Raw genomic sequence first — 24,374 nt, forward strand, 5'->3', positions numbered from 1 at the left:
AAAAACCTATGGCCCAATATTCACAGTATTATACTAAATGATGATAGATGAAGACCTGTATGCCAAGAAGGCAACCTGATCTGTACCTGCTGCTCCATGTAGCTTACATCCAGGGGCAGCAGTATAATGAGGCCAACTGAGGAGGAGGCCTCAGGTGGCACTCTTTTGGGAGCGGCATCACTGCTGGCAGAAGAAAACCGCTAAATGAGCAAAGAGAAGACATAAGAGGCAACATTTGCTGTATATGCAGCATTTTGTTGCCCATATTGCTCTCTTTCTCTTTAGCGCCCGTTATCTTCCTAATGTTTCTTCCACTCCCCAGCTGGATCTGAGCATGCCCTGCTCTCCCCACTGCTCACTTCCATCTTCCTGTCCTGCTCCCACTCCACACCTCACTTCCATCTTCCATCTCCCTGCCCTGCTATTGCAGCATCTCGCCTCCAGATCCCCCCTTAAGCCATTATCCGTCTTCTAAAGGTCACCGGCAGTAGCGGCAATTCAAATAGGTCGCTCTGCTGCCGGCTTCGGCGTTTTCTCTGTACTACGACCTGCCCTTGAGGAAAACAGGAAGTTACGTCAGAGGGCAGGTCACAGTTCGGAGAAGACACCGAAGCTGGCGGCAGAACGTCTTATGTGAATTGGCACTGCTGCTGGTGTCCTTTAGCAGGCGAATAAGAGTATACAAGGTGATAGAGAACGGCTACAGCAGCAGGGTGAGAGAGAAAGGCAGAGCTACATGAATTGGGGGGGGGGGGGGGTAGGAAAAATCATGGAGGAAGATGGAGAGAGAGTGGCTTGTGAAGGAGAGATGTTGGACTCTTGGAAGGGAGGGAGGGACAGATTTGGAGGGGGTCGAAGGAATGCACCTATTGAGAGTCTACCTAGGTTGTGACCTCAAGCTTGGGTTTTATGACACCGTTTTGGGAAGCTCTGCTTTTCAGCAAAAGGTATAAGGTCCTTTCTGTTTATTTGCCTTCACTCAATATCTCTGCCAAACAGATTAGGAACATATCTCTGCCACACAGATTAGGAACATGAAAAACATAAATGGGAAATTTAAACCTTGAAAAAATTATCTTGACCATATATTGTGCTCATATCGATTAAAAAGCAAAGAAAAAGAAAAAAATGTCCACCATGAGTTGAACTCAATGTAAAACAGCAAACGTGCTAAGGGTTCTACTCTTAGTGCACTCAATATGAAATAAAAAAGGATAAATGATTGAAAGCCAAAAAAAAAAAACATGTCCATTGTAAGACACCTGATGTTAAAAAGGTTGACTAAAACCATGCATATGAACTTAACAAAATACTGACTCATGCGGTAGTCCAAACAAAAGAAAGGCGTGAGAATTATTATCAATATGACAAGGTTGCCAGTTACCTAATAATAGCACAATTTGGCAACTAACTTGTATCTATAAAATTAAGGAAAGGTTTACTGAATGGTAGCTCACCACAACTAAAAGACTCTCTAGGGTTAATGCAATACTCAAACAAAATTGCTATGCATGCTCTGTGGGAAATTAAATGGCTTGTTTGGTGCCAAAAGAATGTCAAAGTAGTAAAATCAGAAAGTGGAAACTAATAAAAATGAGTGGAATATCATCAGGGCCGGTGGCATGGTAGATGCTTAGGAGGTTTTAAGATCACATAGAGGTATATAAAATACTGAGTGGAGTGGAACATGTAGATGTGAATTGCTTGTTTACTTTTTCCAAAAATACTACGACTAGGGGATATGCAAAGAAGCTACTAAGTAGTAAATTTAAAACAAATCGGAGAAAATATTTCTTTACTCAACGAGTAATTAAACTCTGGAATTCATTGTCAGAGAATGTGGTAAAAGTAGTTAGGTTAGCTGGGTTTAAAAAAGGTTTGATAATCTCCTAAAAGAAAAGTCTGTAAGCCATTATTAAAATGGACCTGGAAAAATCCACTGCATATTCTAGGATAAGCAGCATAAAATCTGTTTTACTGTTCTGGGATCTTGCCAGGTACTTGTGATGTGGACTGGCCACTATAGGAAACAGGATACTGGACTTGATGGACCTTCGGTCTGTCCAATATGGAAATGCTTATGACTCTGCAGCTCCTCCTCCTCCTACCATGCTAAACTGGTGAATGTGGAGGGGAGGTGGGGGTGGGTCTGGAAAAGGTGTATGTAGTGTGGGTGCAGACAGAGGGTTATATATTTTCATGATTTTTTAATAAACTTCAATTGCTTAACTTGTTTTCCGGGACTCCTAACCCCCTTACTCCCTGATTGTAGTTTGGAAGAGAAGCCAGGGATGGGGTGGGGGGAGGCATCATCTCATCCTTCGCCTCAGGCAGCAGATTGCCTTGGGCTGCCCCTGCTTACATCCCTCTATATCTTTTTTAGAATGTGGATGTCATGTAATTTTGCTTTGATTTCATGATCTTTCTATATGGGGATACACTGTATATATATATCTGGTCACTGTTTTTGTCTCCACTATTTCCCCCAGGATGGTATACCAGGCAGCTATCCATATACTTAAGCCATAACTATACATATGCCCCCTATTTCTATACACAGCAGCACTCAAAACTGCATGCAATTTAATTACTAAGGGGCCTGTTTACTAAGGCGTGATAAAAGGGGCCCCCACGCTAGTGGCAGTGCATAATTTTACCACTCGCAGAGTCCCCTTTTACCGCATGTGTTTGGTGAGTGAATTACAGTTTGAAGTGCGACAGAACTGTAATATGTACTTGAATAGGTATTAACTACATTATTATTAGTCAGGGATGATAGCCATGAGAGTCACTCTCAAAGTAATTACAGTGTGACTCTCCAATGTACCATAAGGCTGTCACTAGAGGTCATGGCAGCCATACTTGGGAGGATGGGTAAAAGAGGTGGAAAAAAGAAATGGACATGCGGTAAGTTCACACTTGCTGTGCGGCCATTTCGGGGGAAGCACTTACCACCACCCATTGAGGTGGTGATAAGGTCTCCCACACTAACTGGTGGTACCACTGGGTAACTGCTGTGGTAAAAAATATGGAACAATTTTCCACAGTGCTGAAAATGGTGAGTGGTGGGGCAGAACTATCACCGGCACCTGCACTGGGTTGGCGGTAGTTCCAGATTGCTGCGTGGTAACCCTTTAGTAAAAGGGCCCCTTAATCAGCCAATTAGTGCTGATAATTGGGTGCTAACAATAAACTACTGGCACTAATTGACAATAACTGGAATTTGCACGTGCATCTTTATAGTTGCTACTCAATAAATATGTGTACATAAATTTTTCAATGTGAATATGAAAAAGGAATGTGGCCATGGAAAGGGAATGAGTGTTTCTAGGATTTAAACGCAGTGTTGTAGAATTCGTGGGATCCATGCCTAATTTAAGCGCAAGGATTTAAACCAGGGTTCAGTTGGTTGTCCATCTTCATGCCCAAAATTGGGCACAGATCCCGGCACTAAGCGCTATTCTATACACGGTACTCAACCTGGAGCGCCGTTTGTAGAATAGAGCTTAACGCGCATTTTTTTTTCTGTACCCACTGTGTCCATAACTACTTGTGATGAGTGCTGTCTACACATATTCAGTGCTGCAGACTATTGGACAGCGGCCCTGAATACACATATTTTTTTAGACACTGTGAAAGCTTTTAAAAAAACACAATCATTGCCACTGCTGAATACTGACCCATTAAGAATTTAAAGTTCTATTTGTTTGTATCCTTAAAAAACTTAAAAGTTTAGATCCAAATTCCTGTGTGTTTGGTGAGTGAATTACAGTTTGAAGTGCGACAGAACTGTAATATGTACTTGAATAGGTATTAACTACATTATTATTAGTCAGGGATGATAGCCATGAGAGTCACTCTCAAAGTAATTACAGTGTGACTCTCCAATGTACCATAAGGCTGTCACTAGAGGTCATGGCAGCCATACTTGGGAGGATGTCACAATAGGCAGGAGCGAGTGGGCAACATTCCTGCCCATTTCCCCCACTTGATCGCCAGGAAAGCAGGAAGGAAGCCTGTCAACATTTGGAAGATGGAGCTTGTATTTCCAGGGGGTGGGGGTGGGAAGGAGCCCATATATTTATATGGGTCCTGGCTGATAGCACATGCCAAATTAGCCCCATATATTCAATGACAGTCGCCAGACTTGACCCGGCATTGAATATCGGGGGCTAATTCTGCTCAAGAAAGCCAGCATTTTAAAAAATGCTGACCAATGTGGACTGAATATCAACCAGAGTGTCTCTTGTAAAACAGAAGCACAGCTTCATGTCCCAGCCCCTCCACACCCAGAGGAAACATCAATTTCAGAAAGCTGGATGTGGGGAAAAAAATGAACTACCCTTCTATATAGACGTGGGAGCAGCTTCCTAAAATCGCAGATCCCTCTGCAAAGGGCCTGATCTCAGCCCCCAAAGGCAGCTCCCTTTTCCTCTCCCCCAGCAGCACACCCCAGCCACTTCAACCATATAACCCCCCCCCCCCCCAACACAGAAAGCCCTATTAGGATACCTGATACCTCCCCCCACCCCAGTCAGCCTATTAGGGCACCCGATCCCATCCTCCCTGAACACACTGAGCCTTATTAGGGCACCTGATTTCCCACTAAAACAGTGAAACAGTCTGGCGGAGGCTCCCATATGCAGGGTTCATGCCCACATGTAGCGGACTCCCAGGGAGTCTATAGGGCTTTGTTGGGGGGGGGGGGGATTGGGTGCCCTAACAGGCTCACTGTACTGGGTGCGGTCAGGGTGGCTGGAGCATGCTGCTAGGAAGGGGGTGACTTAGGTGGGAGGGACAGTGCTGGCATAGTAAGAACTTGACATGTTGTCATTCATAGCTTTCTCTACAGCAGGCACTTAGTTGTGCCTGGGAGCAGGTATAAATTCCAACATCCAGTTTCCAATGCAGATGTGGATTCCCTATCTGAAATAGGGAATCCACATTTGTATTATTGTCCCACCCAGACCACTCATTCCCCCCTCCCACGCCCCCTTGCTATTTGGATGCAAAGCTTCTCAATGTCTAAAATGGCATTTAAATGTCTGAGCCTTTCCTGATGTTTAGATGTTGCCATTCAGACACCTGGATACTTCTAAAATAAGGGTCTTATATTTTGTGTGATTATGCCCTTGAATAACAGTATCTCAAGGTAACCTCAGACAAGGATCCCAGAGTTACTGAAAATGCTGGAAAACTATTCTCACTTTCAGCTAATTTTCTTTACTAGCATATTAGCAAAACTTTGACCATTACTTGAGATCTATTAGTATCAGAACATAAATTGGAAAATTTTTTTTACCACTTTGAATAACTCAGAAGTGGAACTCATTGCTTAGCAGACATAGTACACATGTTAAAATGAGATAAATATTCACAACTCAATTTTCAAAGCGATTTAACTGAGCAGAAGAGCCTCTTGCCTGGTTAAACCACTTGCTCCTACCTAACTGCTGATATTCAGTAGCACTTAACTGGAAAGTTTCGCTGAATATCAGCATTAACTGCCTCTGCACTGTCCAGTTAGTGCTGGAGCAGTCCGAGGGCAGTATTTGGGCGGAGCTGGTACTTAACCAATTAGTGATGATATTCAGACTAGTGAAGTGGCTAAAGCTAGGACAGCAAAAAGGGTGTTCTAACTTTAGCCGCTGAGCCAACTGGGCACTGGTCTGAATATTGGCCAGTGCCTGATTAACTTTCAGGTAGCAATATCAGGCTTACTGGTGCCCCTTCCTCCCCATAGCCCCCCCCCCCCCCCCATCTACTTTTTGGGTTTCTGCTGGTCTAGTGGAGTCCTACAGGCAGTAACAATGCTCACTTACTCCTGCCCATCATAGTTCCTTTCACAAAGTAGACACCATCATCTCTAGCAGCAGTCTCGCAGTACTTACCAGTACTGTGAGTGACTTTATTTTGCAGGCCCCAGCTATGTTTAAATGCAGTTCTGGCAGATGCACATTTCAAAAACTGACATTTTCTAATCAATAAATAGAAAATAAAATTCTTTTTTCTACCTTTGTCGTCTGGTAATTTTATTTTTCTAATGGTCTCTGATTTCTGCATTCCTCTGTCTTCTCTTAATTATCCTGCCATAGTCTCCTTGTCCATTTGGCATTTCTTTTCTCTCCATGTCCACTATCCATCTTTTCTCTTTATCCTTAGCTATCCTACCCATAATCACCCCTGTGTCCTTGTTCCTATCTTCCTGCTATGCTCTGTGTCCCTATTCTTGCCCTGTATCCCTATGACCCCCCCCCTCCCCAAGTGCCAGCATCTCTCCCTCTCTCTTCATTCCCTCCTGTCTTCCCCCTCCAGGCCAGCATCTCTCCAGCAAGTGTTCTTCTCTTCCTTTGCTCCTGTTCTGTCTCCCCTTTGCAGGTCCAGCAACTTTCTTCTTTCCCTGCAGATCTTGGCATTTCTTCCTCCCCCCCCCACCCCCCAAATCTTGGCAGCTCTTCCTTCCCCTCCCCCCACCATCCAGCATCCTTTCCTTTCTCTTTCTCCTACTCTCTCACTCACTTTCCTTCCCCTACTCCTGTGACCCAGCATCTCTCTGCCATTCTCCCCACCCCCCTGCTCAGTGGTGTGCTGGTAAATGTTTAACCACAGGCTCTCTCTCTCTCTCCAAAAAAAAAAAAAAACCACCCACCACCCATAGATAAGTACGTAACTGTATTATACATTCTATTAGTACAACTCATAAATATCACTGTGAGCCCTATTTAGAAAACTGAACCAGCTGGAATACTATATCAGAATAACTGACCCCAGTCACACATGCAGAACATAAATAGACCCTCTCCAAATATAGAATGTTACCACAAACTAAAAGTAAAAATATGTAGACAAAATTAACGTGACACTTCGAAAAGCCAGATTCTGCATGCAGCACAACACCAGAGAAATAGAAATAGATGCATTTGCTCCTATAATGAGCAAAACACAAAGACAGCAGATATCAATTACCAAAACTGAAACATTTCAATCAATAAATGGAAAATACAATTATTTTTCTACCTTTTTTTGGTCTGGTGTTTTTTTTTTCCTAAACATATTAGCCCTAGTTTCTGCTTCTTCTTTCTTCTATCCTCTTAGTGTGCTGTCCGGGGCCTCCTGTCCATTTGCCATTTTTTTTTCTGTATTCCTATCTTCTTCATTTCCTCATTGATTTTTCACACTCAGCTTTCTCCAATTTATTTTCTGCCTCTCAAATTTCATGTCTCCTTTTCATCCTCCAGTCTTCAAGCTCCCTCGTTTTACTGTTTCTAGCTAGCTCTCCATATCCCCCCCACCTTTGTCAAACATCTCTTCTCTCTTCCCTTCTCCATCCATTATCAGACATCTCTCCTGTCTTCCCTCATGTCCAGTTATCTCTCTCTGATCGTCCCTGTCACCTACCTCCATGTTCAGTATGTCCTCCTATCTCCCTTTCAACTATGTCCAGCATGCCCCCCTGATTGCCCATGGTCCTCCATTCCCAGCACCTCCTCCTGAGCTTCTCTTCCACCTTCCTCTATATCCAGTACATTCTCCCATCTACTTTTCCACCATGTCCAGTGTCTCCCACTGATCTCCCCTTCCACCTGGCCTTCTCTCCAGGGTCTTCTCCTGATGTCTCTTTTCACATGGCCTCCTCTCCAGCATCTTCCACCAATCTCTCCTTCCATCCACCTCTCTCTAGCGTCTTCCCTATCTCTCCATCTACCCGACTCCTCTCCAGTGTTTTCCCCCGATCTCTCCTTCCACCCACCTCCTCTCCAATCTCTCCTTCCACCTGCTATGACGTTTGGGTAGAGGGTGGAGTGGAACATGGTGGCAGCTGTGAAGGGGCAATCCAGTGTGCAAATTTTAGCTACCCCTACACTTGAGCACTCTGAGCCCATGTCTTGCTGGCCTTGGTTTCCCTATTCTTCCCCCCCCCCCCCCCCCAGTGTCCAGCATATCCCCTTTCCCAACCCAAGAAAGTCTGCCATTTTTCTTCTCCCTCCCCTTCCCCATGTGTTCCTGCATCTCCCCCCTCTCTTTTACTCTCTTCTCCTTCCCCATCCAACATTGTCCCTTCTTGCCCCCCCCCCCCCCCCATCCACCTCCTCTCTTCAAAACTGCCCTTTCCCTATTCCCTTCTTCTCGGTGTCTAGCATATCCCCTCTCCCAAACCAAAACTGTGTGCCGTCTTTCTTCTCCCTCCCTTGCCCCACATATTCCAGCATCCACCCTCTCTCTCTTTCCTTGTCTAGCTTTGTCCATTCCCCCCCCCCCCACCCATCTGCTCCCTTCCCTCAAGCCTGTTCTCGTTCTGCAGCTGGACTGAGTGCCTTACTCTGCCTCCCCTGCCCGACACATTTCAGTATCAATCTCTCTTTCTCTCTCTTCTTCTTTCCCGTTCTGCTTTGTCCCTTCTTGACAACCCCCCACCCTGTATCCGCCCCCCCCCCCCTCAAACTTGTCCTAGTCCTGCGGCTCCTTTCCAGTGCTGCTGCTGTAAGAACTAGAAATGGCAGGCACAGAGCTTCGTGCAGTAGCACTTCGAGCCGGGTTAGCTGGAACTGCCCCCTTGGCAGCAGGAAGTGCATCAGAGGGAGCAGTGTCTGCTGCCTGCCTGGATATCCTGCCTGGACCTGGTTACTCTCTTGTCTACTGCCTGCCTGAATATCTTGCCTGGACCTGGTGACTCCCGGGTCAGTTACCCGCCTGTATACCTGCCTGGACCCAAGACATTCCTTAGCCTACTGCCTGTCACTCTGTTGTGACCCGCTCCTGAACTTCTTCCTTCTGCTCTCCTGTGGCTGGTCTCTCTGGGCGCCCCTTTCCTGGCCTCTCAGTATAAGTCCTGTCGGCCGCCCGCACCTGGGGGCTCAACCCTCGGGGAACGGTGGTCACCACAGGTGAACTTCAGGATTGCTCGGCCGCCAAGCAGAACCCGGGTCCATGTCTTTTCACACCCAGCAGCACACTGCTCGGCACAGGAACTCACCATATCTGACATCTAGCTACTCAGCCAGTGGATATTGTAAGGACAGTGCATGGGGAACAGGCCAAGCCTAATAAATTAATGAAGAAAGCTAAAGCAAAGATCCCTATCTGCAACAGCGCAGGGACTCATGGGAGGACAAGAGGCTGAAAGCGACAGATGGGCACAGCCACAAATACCTTTACCATGCTTTAACAAAATTAGAGACCCACCAATCTGTAATCGTTGCTGGAAGATAGTTTTGAGGTCTAAAGGAAAAGAAATACAAGCTTAGCATTTTACTTAATGAGATAAAAACTCAGAACTATCAAACTTTTCCCCATTCACAAAGAGCAAATTACAGACCTAAGCAGTGATGCTTGATAGGTTATTGCTCACACTGACAGGTTAATATTCTGATGAAAAATGTACTAAAAAGCTTTTTTAAAAGCATATAATATGAAACGGGAAAAATGATATATCTATGAAATGCAGCTATGGATGGGCACTATGGGAGCAATTTTATAACTAGGTGTCTCTATTTAGGCACCCCAAGGGTGTGTAATAGAAACCTAGTGCGACCCAGTATAGAGCTGGCATAAGTGTAAGCAACTAATGTGACAAGTACCCACCTAGTTAAACATGTAAGTGGGAACCCCACCTATGTCCAGCCCATGCTCCATCCCTGTTTAAGCCCCCTTACAAATACATGCTATGTAAGTTAAGTTGTTATTTGCAGAATAGCACTGAGGCAGAATTTCTCCATTTACATATGTGCGTATATATCATTATTCTAAAAATGTATATGTGTAATATGTGCATAAATATGGGCACCTCAATTATAGAATTGCTCTTCATCTGTATATTCAACCTATATGGATGTTAAAGACATGTCCTCACACATAAGCCATATTTCTTCCCTTAGGGAAATGTTTTTGTAAAATATAATTTACAATGGAAAAAAAGGCTTTGTCAATCTGATTTCAGGATGATCACAGTGTGAAGACATACGAAACAGTAACAGGCTGTTGTAGTGCCTTGAGATATGTGACAGAGAAGGGTTGTTAAAAGACTAGAATGGGGAGGATGGTAATGAACTATTCTAATACAATACTGCAGGGGAGGAAGTAATGGACCATGTCACTGCTGTAGCATCTGGATTGTATATTTAATTGCATGCCTTTCCAAATCCAAGTTCAAAGCAAGGTACAATTGGTAGATCTCTGTCCAAGAGGGCTAAAACCTAAGGGCTAGATTTACAAACCTGCATTAATACATTAATGTGTGCTAATTTACAATTAATGGAAGTTACTAGTTAATAGGTTTCATTAACAATAATGAGGTTTCTATTAAAATAACACATGCTAAACAGCATACATGCGTGTTAATGTACAATAAGATTTTTTTAACTTTATTTGTTTAAAATTGATTTTTGAACCATCAGACAAATTGAACATATGCAGTTATTTTTGTTACAGGTTTGTTTAACAAGAGATTATTTTCACTTATTGTTATTTTGTAGAATAACAACATAGGGCTCATTTTCAAAGCACTTCGACTTACAGAGTTCCATAGGTTACTACAGAACTTTGTAAGTCTAAAAGTGTTAGCTTTGTTCCTGTTCCTACAAAGGTTTTTTCAGAAAGGTAACTGTCAAGGATAGACTAGCTAGAACAAAATAGACATTTATACACCCAACCTACCCAAGCTCATAGGGAACAAGACATAGAACAGTAAGACCCTCTAAAATTGCAGATACAACAGCTATTATGTAATAAGGAGAGACCACTTCTCCCCAGCAATGTCATATTAAAACATTAATGTACACGAGTAAATCTAGCCCTAAGTTTGTACTGGAGGCAATGGAGAGTACAGTGATTTATCAGAAGCATCATTAGTGGGAGAAGCAAAGTTTGAACCTTGGCTTTCCTGGTTCTCAGAATGTTCTAACCACTGGACTTCTTCTCCAGGTTGACAGCAATGTTACTGCACTATGGCAGAGAGGAAAACAAACTGACGGTTGTAGCTCAAAATCTGGGGAGCTCACTCACTTTCTAACTTTCTTTCAATAACTACTACTACCATTACTACTTATCATTTCTACAGCGCAACTAGATGTGCTATGGAATAAAGTGAAACATGACAAAATAGCAAAGGTTCAATGAGTGCTGATAACTCTTAACATAATTCCTCAAGCTATCCTATCATGTTTACATTTAGCTTAAGAAAATAACAACATACCACACAGGCAAGCTCATAGTCCCTGAGAACGAGGGAGATATAGACATTGTATTTCAGTGACACCTATTGACTGGCATCAAAACACACCTCTATTAGCTTCTGTGGTCTTTGGAGCTCTTTTATTAAAGTGTGTTAGGCAGTAATACACAAATTAGTGCAAAAGTGTGAAGGGCATTATGGATTAGGGGTGGTAAACTAGGCAGGGCATGGGCATGAAGTGCATACTGCAGTTAGTGCACGGCATATACCGCATGCCAATTAACAAATGCACAGTTAGTGTGGGTCCATAGTAGTATATCTCACCCCATTTTCTCAAAGCTAATTTTCATATTTTTGGCAGGTGGCCATGCCCACTTCCAGTCCTGACAGCCAATCAGAACCGAGGGCATACTCAAGCCCCACCCCATTTGTGGACATCACCGGAAGTGACATCACAGCCCCACCTCTTTTGCATAACCCGCCTCTAACCTCACCTAATTTGAATAGCCCCGTCACTAACCCTGTCCGGTTTTGCATCTCTGTCCCAAACCCCGCCCCTTTTCCAAGACGGTGGCCACCACATGACACACTACGTCACTTCTTGTTTTCACTAATGGCTGCCATCTTGGATAGGGTCATTTGACAGGAAGTAACATAAAAAAACCCGACACTGCCTTCTACAGCCTTGGAGGAATGTTCGCAGCCTAACTTTTTTCTTACAGGAAAGAAAATAGGTATTTTTAGCCTGACTCACCATCTTTTTTAATTTTTATTTTCAAAAGGATACCTTGTGTTTATTTTCAGCTGGATCGAGTTAGGTCAGTCTGCTTTTTAAGAATGACAGGAAAAACTAACGTGCTGTACAAAGCCTATGTAACGACTCTGTGTGAACTGTTTGCTTTGCAAGCATGCTGCTCTTTGCCTGTGTGAGATCAATTGGTCTGCAGTTTCACCCAAACCATTCCCTCTCCCAAGCCATCAGCTCTCTCCTTTAGCAAACCCTGCAGCCCGACCAGCTGCAGTTAGACAGAAAAATGTTTTATACAGGGGTTGTTTTATTTTACAGATAAGCAAATTCACAGGGACCTTCATGTTGTTCAAGAAACCATAAAGACACACTGTGAGCTGTTTATGCTTTTTAAGATCACAAGCCCCTAAAAGCAAAAGAAAAAAGAAGCAGCAGTTAAAAAAAAAAGAGCAAGCCTCTGTAACAGCATAGGAGTAGTTTGACTGTTCCATTTGGGGGGGGGGGGGGGGGCAAAATGTGGGCTGTGACACATTATCACATTCATTTGCATATATACATCTCATACATATTCATTATGGTTATCTAAAAAAAATAGACTGGATAGGAACCCAGTTTATTGAACAGTGAAGATTTTTTCACTGAAATGAGTTAGCACCAAGGGAAATTTGTCTCACGGTGCTCCCACTCACATCCCCAAGGGCAGTGCACACTATCCCTCTCTCCTTCCCCTCACACGCTTCCCTAGAACATCAATACACCTCCTACTGGGAAAACAAAACAAATTGGACTGTTACAAATCCATAAGCGGAAAACATACCCTAGCAAAACACAACACCACACCTCACCACAAAATGGTCTCGGCAACCCAACTACCCGAACTTCCATCTTCCCACAACAGCACAAAAGATGAACTGCAATCCCACTACCCGACCTTCCATCATATATCATATCTGTGGATATATACACTACAGATCAGATGCACCCTTTATAATGAATTTTTTAACATGCTGTTTGAACACAGCTTACCACATATGCACAATGATACATGTTGGAATGGTCACAGGAATGTTGCACATTATACCGCACAGATATGCCATTATGAGTTTTCTGATACATGCATGTATGTATTTTATTTATATACACAAACATTTTTTAATTTATTTATTAGTCCTTTATAAGTGCATATAATTGATCACCGGATCCCTCACATTTTACATGTTTTTATACACTGATAGCTTTATAATTTTATTCACATATTTATTATTATTTGGATATTGTTTTAGCACTGACCCCCTGAGGCAGTCCGTGTGGCAGCCCCTGAGGCAGCCCACGTGGACCATGTTGGATTATTATTTTCTTGGGACCTTGTGTACAATCTACTGGGTTTTTTTGCATGCATTGCCTTGGGGTCAACATTTGCACCTTTTGTTGCTAACTGTATATGGAAAGCTTTGGAAGTATGTGAGTTGAAAATTCTTCAATTATTGACAAGATTTATAAGTGGTGCCAATATATTGATGATGTGTTCTTTTTGTGGACTGGAGACATAGCTCAGTTAGTTTCATTTCACAAATGGTTGACTACATGTAGTGATAACACACAGTTCACTTGTAATTTTTTATTGAAACCATAACTTTTTTTAAATATTGAGATCATCCAGCACCATAATTGTTCTCAACCAAGATTCACAAAGCCCATGGATTGCAACACCATACTTCAATATCAGACATGTCATCCTACTAATCTCAAAGACAGTTTGCCATTTTCTCAATTGTTGAGATACAAATGTATCTGCTTTGAGAACAGCAGTTTTAAACAGTCTTATGAATTGAGGTCTTCTTTGGAAACGCATGGTTATCCAAAAAGAATTTTGAAAAGATCATACATAAGAGCTAAATAAAGTCATTGAGAATACTTATTACAGCAGAAAAAGAAAGATTATGATGAATCCATATACAGTTGTGTCATGAGATACTCTACGGGAAATAGTAAAGATGACACCAGTTTTTAGAGATACTTATTTGAGAACTGAATTTTCAGAAATAGAAATTTAAAGGAGATCTTGAGTCCCCCATCTTTGCCTGTTAGATCAAAAGGCATCAATTCACAGTCATACATTATAAATGTGGAAGATGTCAAATTTGTGAGATCACATTACAACAAAAGGAGTTTGTGAACACCATTGATAAAAAGATTTTTCAGTTAAGGTGGTTCACTATTTGTAAGACTGATTTTGTAATTTCTTTAATAAGTTGTCTGTGTGAGAAAATTTATGTTGGACAGACCAGCAGACCATTAAGGATTAGAATGGGAGAACATAAATCTAATTTGAAAAGAGCAGCCATGGACAAACCAATTGTGTCTCACTGATTTGAAAGCAAGCACATATTCAAAGACCTGAGATGTATGATTACTGAATCTCCGTGGTAGGGATCAATCCCACATACTGAAGAGGAAAGAGCAGTGATGGATACCCCATCTAGGTTGTTTAGTGCCAGCAGGTCTCAGTGACAGAATGAAGTAGCAATTATTCTTTTATTAATCCACTCCTCTTGCATGCCAGACCCATCTTGGTTAACCTGCCTATTGGCATGGTTGTTTTTGCAATGTCATTTCAAAGCAGACTTTGATTTGGTCTACAAAACTTTTGGCTTTTTGTTTAAATACTGAAGCCATTTTGATTGAATCTAGTTCAACATGCTGTAACTAAGTGATTGACAGTGGTGCTTCTGAGAGAACATTCTGCTTTTTGAATTTGAAGTTTATTATTGTTGAGTTGTTAAGATTTATACACATTTATTTTTGCAGAGGTGACAAACATCGAACGGTTTCCGTTGCACTATATGTTGAAGCTGTGATTATGACAGCACAATTTTAAAGTTCAACCCCTCACGAAGCCATTGTGAAATGGAGGCCCCGTTGTTGTTTGCATCATTTAAAAAAGATACGTGTTTTGTCACTGAAGAGAGTTTACATCAAATTGTATTTTGATATGAAGGTTTTTCTGACTGAAGATTTGAAAGTACAGTCCCAGCCATAAACATTTTGTGCCAGTACTGAGCGGGGTACCGGAAGTCTTTTCCTCCTTTATTCTTATAATTACAGCAAAAGGTAGTAAAGCATGACACCAAGCTCAAATTTTGGTTTTGATGTATCACGTATTTGTTGAGCTTTGGATTTTTCTCTTATTTTGTGGTTTGTGAGAACACATTTACAATTGGGCTGGAGAGAGGCATTCTGAGGGCAAAGTCAGGGAGAAGCTTGCAATGCGGGTGACGGCAATATTTAGTGCCATGCCCGCATAGCTTAAGTGGCCAAACAGGAACGAATAAATAACAATCCTAACTTTGATTTATGCAGGTACTGGCAATATTCACTGCTGTGCCTACATAGCTGTAATTGCTGTGCTAGTATTTTCGTGAAAATGTTATAATCTATATCTAACAGGGAGATGGGACGATAGGATGCACACAAATGCAAATCCTTGCCTGGCTTAGGAAGTACTGTTATAGTTGCTAATCTCCAAGAGGCTGGTAGTTCACTCCTGTCTCCAAAAACTTCAAAACCCAATAGAGTGGTGGGGCCAAATATTTACCAAAATATGTATAATATTTATTAGAAAATCCATCCGGCCCCGATACCTTACCCGTCGGCAAATTCTTAATTGCCCATTGTACCTCCTCCAATATTATAGGGCGAAACAGGGCCTCATTATCAGAAGCGAACACCCTAAGGAGATCAACAGAATCAAAATAAACCTGCATGTCAGAATCTGTGGGAGAAACATCAGGAGAATAAAGCCTCTCATAGAAACAAACAAAAATATCCTGTAAATCCTACATAGAGATGTGCAGCACCCCATGATCATCTCTGATAGAGCCAATCTGGGACCACCCCACCTGTTTTTATAGCTTATGGGCCAGCAAGAGGCGGGCCCGAATACCAAATTCAAAATGCTGTTGCTGAACTTGCTGTAATTTAGTAGCTACATCTGCTATTTGCAATTTATACAGCTCCACTCTTAAGGCGTGGAGCTCTGATTTCCCTGCAAATGCAGGCCCCACCATTTTGGTCTGGTGTTCCAGATCTGTTATTTTGGCTCACAAATCCTCCTCCTTGCTCCCTTGTGTTTGTTTGTTTTTTTTAATGGGCCTGTAGGACAATGATTTTCCCCTGTATGACAGCCTTGTGTCCCTCCCATAATACTACTGCGTTCACCTCCCCATTGTCATTATGGCAAAGATTTTGCACCAAGTCCTTCTCTAATTGACTCACATTAGCTGGGTCTTGCAAGATCGCATCATTAAGACGTCAATACCTAATCCTGCCCCTATGCACCATTATCGAAAGTTCATGTTGCATGGAGGAGTGGTCTGGCCAGGTAAGGGGGCAAATTTGGAGTGCCTTCACCTGAGGCTGTATGGTGAGGTCCCCAAACCAATAGTCAATACAAGAGTGTGACTTATATACCGAGGAATAATAAGTATATTCATGGTCACTAGGGAAAAATGATCTCCATAAATCCACCAATTCCCACTGGGCCAAGAAAGTTTTTAAAGCCTGCCTAACCCTGCGAGCATAAGTGATCCCCCAAGAAGAACAGTCTTGGTTGGGGTTCAGAGTTAAATTAAAATCGCCCCCTAAATAAGACTCCCTTTAGCCTGGAGGAGATGCTCCCAACTCAACCCAGACATAAAGGTTCCCTGAACTTCATTGGGGGCATATACATTCAGTAAAATATATACCAAAGAGCCCAACTGCACAATTAGCAGAAGATAGCGGTCCCTTTTATCCCTCACTACTTTGTGCATAGTCCACTGGTATCTATTGGAGAAGACAATTAAACCCTCCCACGTCTTTTTTCTACAGTGTTAGAGGCAAAATATATAGTGGAATATTTTGCATGCTTACAATATTTCTCATGAGCGAGAGCAAATGTGTATCTTGGATAAAAGCTATTGCAGCATTTGTTTGCTCAAGCTTTTTAAATAGTAATTGCTTTTTACATGGTGAATTAAGGCCTCTAACATTGTAACTAAGCAATGTAATGATATCCACCCCTACAGCAAAACAGAGAGAAACTGCTCCATCCCGGACTCAGCTCTAGGAGATCCTTGTATCATAATCCCTCCCTTACCCCCTCCCATACCCCCCTAGTCATCACAACCCCCCCCCCCCCCCCCAAAAAAAAAAAAAACTACCCTTCCCCAGTGCCCTCCAAACTCCCACCCCCACCCCAAACATAGGCATTAAAGTAGTCCCTCCTATTTAAGCGACAACCTAGTGAAGGAAGTGTGTACCGCAAGGCAAGTCCCCCTTGTATTATTATTTTTTTAAACATCACCCCGTCAAGGCCAGAGTTTAATTCAAATCAGCCATACCCAGTACAAAAACATAAAGATATATTCTGTTCAACCAGCAACAGCAACTTATAGTAACCAGAAGCGAGTATCAAAAAGAAGCACCACCAGCCAGCTAGCAAAGCCAGGCAGGCTTCCAGGGCAAATCCAGCCCAGGAATGGTAAAGACAGTATTCAAGCCCCTAGGCTCGAGTCTCCAATATCCTGATGTGGTGGCAGCCTCAGTTGGAGATTTTGCAGACTGCTGCCTTTTCAATCGGCCAGTCCCTTTAGCTACTTACTGCCACTTTGGCTGTGCAAAAAGCCTCAGTGAGGCCTTGCGGCTGGTAGTAGGCTGTGCTGTATAAGGGGCACCTGCGTTCAGAAATATGAATTGAGCCTCTGCCATTGTACACATTTGATAGAGTTTATCATCTTTATAGAAAATCAGCACGAATTGGCAGCACCATTTATATTGGATGCCCCGCCCTCAGCTGAAGAGTTACCGGTTTCAGTTCCATGCGGCGCATAAAAGTGGCATAGGCAAGGTCCTGGCAGACCTCAATAGCATATGAGTCTCACTGAAAAATGTCAGCCTTCCTAGCAGCTTGCAATATTAGTCCCTTGTCTATAAAAATGCTGAAACATGCCACAATGCCTTTTGTCTTATTATTCCAAGGTGATCCCAACACTCTGTGGGCCCTGCCTAACAAAATTGTTGTCCTATCCTTCCCAAGCAGAGCTCCTGTTATGCCCCGCACCACCTGCTCGCAATCCAAATATGCAGGAGTTTCAGGCACACCTCAGAAGTGCAAATTGGAGTGCCTGCTCCAATTTTTCAAGTCCTACAATTTATCCTTTAGGAGCGTGTCGGAGGTCCACAGATTGTGCAGCTGTGCTTCCACCACAGTGAAAGCTTCAGTATGCTCATCCAGGTGTTGCTCTGTGACCTCCACACAATGCCCAAGCTCCATGCTCTCCGAGCGCAGGTCTGCTCCCAGCATGGCCAGCTCCTCCCAAACCGCCTTCAGGTCAGATCTGATCTCTCGGAGCCAGTCCCTGATCTCCTGTAAAGGCTCTCCAGTGGATACAGTTGGCATGACATGAGTATTACCTGCCACAAAGAGCTCTGGAGACTGCGAGCAAAAATGCTGGGACACGGTTGGCGCCATCTTGTCATCCAGATCGGGCCTCATGGAACTCGACTTTGCCAAACACTGGTAGGCAAATCCCGAGATCCACCGCTTTATTTCGGGTGCCCATGCTAGCCAGCAATTTGCACTCTATCACCGCTATGAAAAATGCTTGTGAAGATTGCTGGTGCTGCTGAAGGGAGAGTTAAACGGCTAATGTTAGGGGAATTGCCTGGAGCTCTTCTCCTATGTGGCCATATCCGACGGTGATGTCACTTCCTCCCTCCAGCCGCATATAATCCAATTCCAATCTTATATTTGAAGGGAGTTCATTCCATATAGAGACAGCCAGAAAAGAAAACAGAGTTAAGTTGATGCCTAGAGCATAAATGTTTTAGTACCAGAAATTTTAGAACTGTTTCTCAAACCCAAGTGGGAAAATAAAAAGAACTCTGAAGAATTACCATACAATATACGAAAAACAAGACAAATAACTTTAAAAGCATGTGACCTTTTAGAAGAAACTAATGAAGTCTCTGAAGATATTCAGATACACTATCATAATTTCTTAAGACGAAAAACCAATCGCACCCCCGTGTTCTGTATCAATTATAATTTGTATAACAATTTAGGGTAGTGATTTTCAACCTTTTTCATCTCATGGCACACTTATAAGTTACAAAAACTGTCAAGGCACACCACCAGTTTTTTTAAGGATATGATAACAAAGGAGTATTTCGATTCACAGGATCAATATTTTTAATCTACTCTGCAGCAAGGAAAGAGAGGCAGCCTGGCTAACAACTGAACAAAAATGTAGAAAATTCTCCAAAGCATGGATCCAGTGGATCCCAAACTACATGTACAATGTCACTTAAAGCAGGTATCCACACCCAGCCCTGCATGCTTACAGGAACAAGGCTGATGGATCCCTGCTCTACTGCAACCTGAATCTGCCCCGAAAGTAATTTTCCACAGCTGCAATGAAAACTGCAAATGCAGAAGCAGGGATACAAAACCCCCCAGCAAGAAGGATGGCAAGCAGAGGCTGGCAGTTTTGATAACTCTCATACTGTTTTGTATATTTTGTTTGCACCTGCCTGCTGATAATAAACAGATTTGTCTTAAATAAACTGAGTGCCCTTGGTAAGGGCTCTTAAGTGACTGGGTTACGAACTGGTTGAGTGGAAGGCAACAAAGGGTAGTGATAAACAGAGATCACTCTGAGGAAAGCGTTGTGCAAAAAGGATCAGTTCTTGGACTGGTTCTTTTTAAACATTTTTGTAAGCGATATTGCAGAATGGATGTCTGATAATGTTTGCCTCTTTGCAGATGATACCACTAGGAGGAACCTAATGAAAGTTAAATAATGGGCCAGAATTTGGCAGCTAAGATTTAATGCTAACAAATGCAGGATCATACATTTAGGCTCTAAAAAAACAAGACAGCGAAACAGTTTAGGGGGTGAAGTACGTCTGTGCACAAAAGAGGAGCGGAAATTGGGTGTGATTGTATCTGATGATCTTAAGGTGACCAAACAGGTAAAAAAAAAATATGAAGGCAAAAGCCTTAAGGATGCTTGAGTGCATAAGAAGAGAAATAGTAATGGCTAGCAGAAAAAAGAAGGGGTAATGCTCCTTTATAAGTCTCTGGTGACACCTCAAATAGAGTACTATGTACAGTTCTGGAGACCACACCTTCAATAAGATATAAACAGGACAGAGTCAGTGCAGAGGGCTGCTACTAAAATGGTCAGCAGTCTTCATCATAAAGAATATGGGGATAGACTTAAAGATTTAATATTTATACTTTGGAAGAAAGGCGGGAAAGGTGGGAGATATGATAGAGATGTTTAAATATCTCCATGGCAGAAATACACACGAGGCAACCAATTGAAAGGAGGAAGCTCTGAAATGAAGGTGAAAGGGAACAGACCCAGGAGTAGCCTAAGGAAATACTTTTTCATGGAAAGGGTGGTGAATGTATGGAATGACCTCCTGGTGGAGGTGGTAGAGACAAAGACTGTACTTCAATTCAAAAAAGTTTGGAACAAGCACATAAGATTTTTAAGGGACAGGAAGGGACAGTAGATGACATGGATGTTCAAACTGGTTAGGCCATATAGGTCTTTATCTGTCTATGTTTCTATGTAGATATACATCTGATGTAATGACCTACTCTTTAGACTATATTTTAACAAGTGTAAAATGGGAAACTGAGTGGTTTTCATCCTTATAAAATGGAGGATACCAAAAGGAGATAACTGGAATTAATGCAGTAAGAGTAAGTTGTACATCATGCAAAGGTAATCAAGATAAGAAACTCATCCTGACAATAAGTGATCTTGGTAGCAAGTACTAGTTTTCACTATTCAGCTTTCACAGTGCTTCAACTGAGTCAATAACAAAATTGAGTTTAGAAATCCTTCACACTTTTCATTTAGGTAGCACTGCTGAATATCCATGAGCTGAAATATCCAAATTAGATGACTGAAGTCATACCTACTATCTGTATGGCCTTGCTTGATGTATAAGTTAGGAGCCCAATATTCAAAAAAAGCCAAACTCCTAAGTCAAGTTCCTAAATGTGTCCCCTATTTTCATCCCAACACAGGAGCCTAAGTTTTCAGCTATAAATTCATCATAATTTAGCAGCTTAAAAGATATGCTAATAAATTTTGGACTGCCATTCATTTGCTTAGATTTATAAGCTTAATTTATAAACCTAGAGCTTTGCTCCTAACTGTTTTCTCTAATCTAAATGAGACCTCGTTACAACCAAATTTATTAAGCTCCTAAATTTAAGGAGTTTAGAAAAATTTTAAGTATAAGTTTAGGCACTCATTTCTATTAAAATTTCAGATTCCTATTTAGGAACATACCTCTCAAAGTTGGGAACATAAATCCTTTTAATACTAAACCCTAAATGTCACAAATCCCACCCCTTCTAAAATGGATAATTTTAGCCATATAAGACTAGATTCTATATATCAAGCCCAAAAATTCAGCACCGAAATGAAATTCGCCTAAGTGAATAAACCTAAATTTCTGTGCAGTATATAGAATACACTGTACGCCACTCCGCGTGACTAAATTTAGTCGCTGACAATTACACCACGTAAAACTTGATATAAATCGCAATGCATAAATTATGCGCAGACCAGGTTTATTCTATAACGATGCGCATAGATTTTAGAAATGCCCATGATCCACCCATTCCACACCCACTTTTCAACTATGCAATTTAGAATTTACGCACACCACATTACAGAATACGCTTAGACAGTTCTGCATATACATTCTAATTAATGTCTATAAATGTTGATAATTGGTTAACATCCAATTAGCAACACTGATTAGCTTGTGTAATGGAAGGATTTTAAAGATTGCTTTTCAACTCTGAGCGACCGACAGTGCGCTCTCTCATTAAAGTGATAATTCTGAACTTGACCAGTTAACTCGATTGTGGATGTTTTGATGTTGGCATTTCTGTTTTTGCTAGATGCTGAATGTCTCTAACTTTGTTTGTCATCAATAAAAATGTTGAAACCTAAAGTGATAATTCTGTTCATATGACAATGATTTGGAATGCGGAAGATAAGGCACAGCTCTAATTAATTTGGTAAGTGCAGGGGGAGGTGGAGCATGTTTCGAGTTCAGGCTGGCCACCTGGCCAGAGAAACATATGACCACATTCCCACATTCTCAAGCATTGTGCAATTTTCCTTAACCTATGAAAATGAGTTTTAAGCCAAATAAAAAGGGGGGCCTCTTATAGTGAAATCAGAAGCTCACCTATGAGCAGACGTCCTGTATAGGACTGACTGCCTGGTCACGAGACTTCAGGTTTTTGCTGAATGGGCTTCCCAGCTGATGAGAAGAGCCTGAATGTAGAGATATATGACCAGTGATGTGATGTATGTATATATGTGATATTTCTTTATTATTGTTTCTCCTGGTGAAGAGACTCCTGGCTTTGCTTGGATGTAGTGACGCATGACTACTAATGTGATGATTGTTTCTTTTCAACTATAGATAGGTATTATTGTTTCTCTTCCGTTATTTAGCTTAATCATTGTGCACATTTCTTAATCACTGTGTATCTTAGACAATAATGACTTATACACTCTCCGTTTGAAGTGAACCTCTAATAAAATCATTTATCTAATACGAATCCAAAAGAATCCACAGTGATTGTTTAGTAGTCTGTGTTAGTGAGGCAGGCTGTAAAACTAGAGCAGTACAGCTTGTAAACCAATTAGCTTACGCGCATTGTTATGGAATACACTTCGATTTCCGTACAGAAATCTCAGCGCGATATAGAATCCTGGGGATAATAATTTATACATCCAGCATTATCCATTCAACCCCTGTGAATTTTTTTTAATTAATAGAAGAATTTTATTGCGAAATCAGACACATATATCCAGGAACAAATAGCAATTAGATAAGAAGAACAAGTTACAGTGTCCAATCACTCCAATCAACTGAACAAGAATGGTAATTCTTCTGTCTTTCTGAAATGAGGTTATATATAATAAAACATCACAGAAAACTGTACTACAAAACTTAAAGAAGTAATTCCCTTCCCGATCCTACTATCCTCCAACTCCTGTGGATGAGGACATTGCAAGATCAACAACTGACAATCATCAATATAGAACCCCCACCACCACCAAACAAGACTCTTAAATCCCTCCACCACCCCCCCCCCCCAACCTGGCCATCAGGACCCTGTGGAGATCAGGCTCCAATTACACATTAGAAGCCTGCAAAAATGGAGCCCAGGTATCTTCCCACCTTGTTTAAGTTTGTCTTTTAATCACAGTCAAACGTTCCATATCACAGATATACCATAGTTTAGAGATCCACCGCAGCAATGAAGGGACTGACCCTTGTTTCCAGTGCCTAGCCAGGTTCAGGTGAGTGGCTTGACAGGCATAGCTGACTAAGCTAGACTGGTTACGTGTGAGCCCCTGTGGCTTTCTGCCAAATAAGAACACCGTTGGACATCACACCCCAGCCAGCCCTGCAGCCGGGCCTGAACTGCCTTCCAATAGGCCCTTGCCTTAGTACGTCCTCCAAATATGACCCATGGTACCCTTTTCCAGACAACCATGCCAACAATGAGGCGAAGCCTCTGGAAACATGTAATGAAGTCTAACTGGGGTAAGATATCAACAATAAAAGACCTTAATCGCATTCTCCTTTATAGGTACAGTAACAGATGACTTCAATAAGGCCTTTTCCATAGAAAGCCAGTAATCAGAAGATATGACTACCCCCAGTTCATGCTCCCAATTAACCCTGTGAAGAAGATAACCCCTGTGAATTTTTTTAAGCCATTGCCAACTGTGTGTTTTTGAATTATCAACCAATCTCCATCTTAAAAATGTAAAGTCCCTATCAAAATATCAAAGAGAGAGGGACAAATGTGTTTTCCAATGAATCAGAACCTTGAGGGAAAATCTCTGGGAGCTTAAATAAGACTGAAAGGCATAAGGTTTAAATACATTTAATGGAATTTTGCCCAAATATGATTTTTGAGGATCAGGTGGTCAAGAAAAATTGCCTGGTTTTAAAATCTGCATGATTGGATGTAAATATTCTGTATAGAAATGATATATAAATCTGTGTAAGCTCTTCAAGCCTTATACATTTCTGAGGAAAAATAAACTGAAAATATTCTTGCAAATCTTCAACATAGGAACTTGCACAAATCTTAATGCAGATAATTTTCCAAAGTCACACCCATGTTAATTGGCTGTCTGAAAACTACTCCTCCCCCCATGTAGTCAAAATACTTTTAGTTGCAATAAAAGGAGGTGCTTCTAAGGGTGTGAATTAAAGGGTTCATCCTGTGAAGAAAATCAGTCAGTTTCTATTTGTTCTTTACGACTTTCTGAAATTATTCTTCCCTGAAAATACTAGATATCCAAAGACTTATGACACCTAGATCTCACGCACTGGACAATGGTTTTTAAA

At 41.9% G+C, this 24,374-nt stretch overlaps 1 protein-coding gene across 2 annotated transcripts in view; it reads right to left on the bottom strand.

The window, feature by feature from the left end:
• CBS (cystathionine beta-synthase) overlaps positions 1-24,374 on the bottom strand; it is a 144,686-nt gene that overhangs the window by 16,259 nt on the left and 104,053 nt on the right. The window contains exon 15 of one of the 2 annotated variants that reach the window (XM_030203791.1): positions 9,184-9,219. The exons of the other annotated variant lie outside the window; for it this stretch is intronic. Within the exon in view, the coding sequence (XP_030059651.1) occupies positions 9,184-9,219 (36 nt within the window). The remainder of the gene's footprint in view (positions 1-9,183; positions 9,220-24,374) is intronic. 2 annotated transcript variants of the gene reach the window in all.

Source organism: Microcaecilia unicolor, chromosome 5 (genome assembly GCF_901765095.1).
Source record: "Microcaecilia unicolor chromosome 5, aMicUni1.1, whole genome shotgun sequence".
Classification (NCBI taxonomy): Eukaryota; Metazoa; Chordata; class Amphibia; order Gymnophiona; family Siphonopidae; genus Microcaecilia; species Microcaecilia unicolor.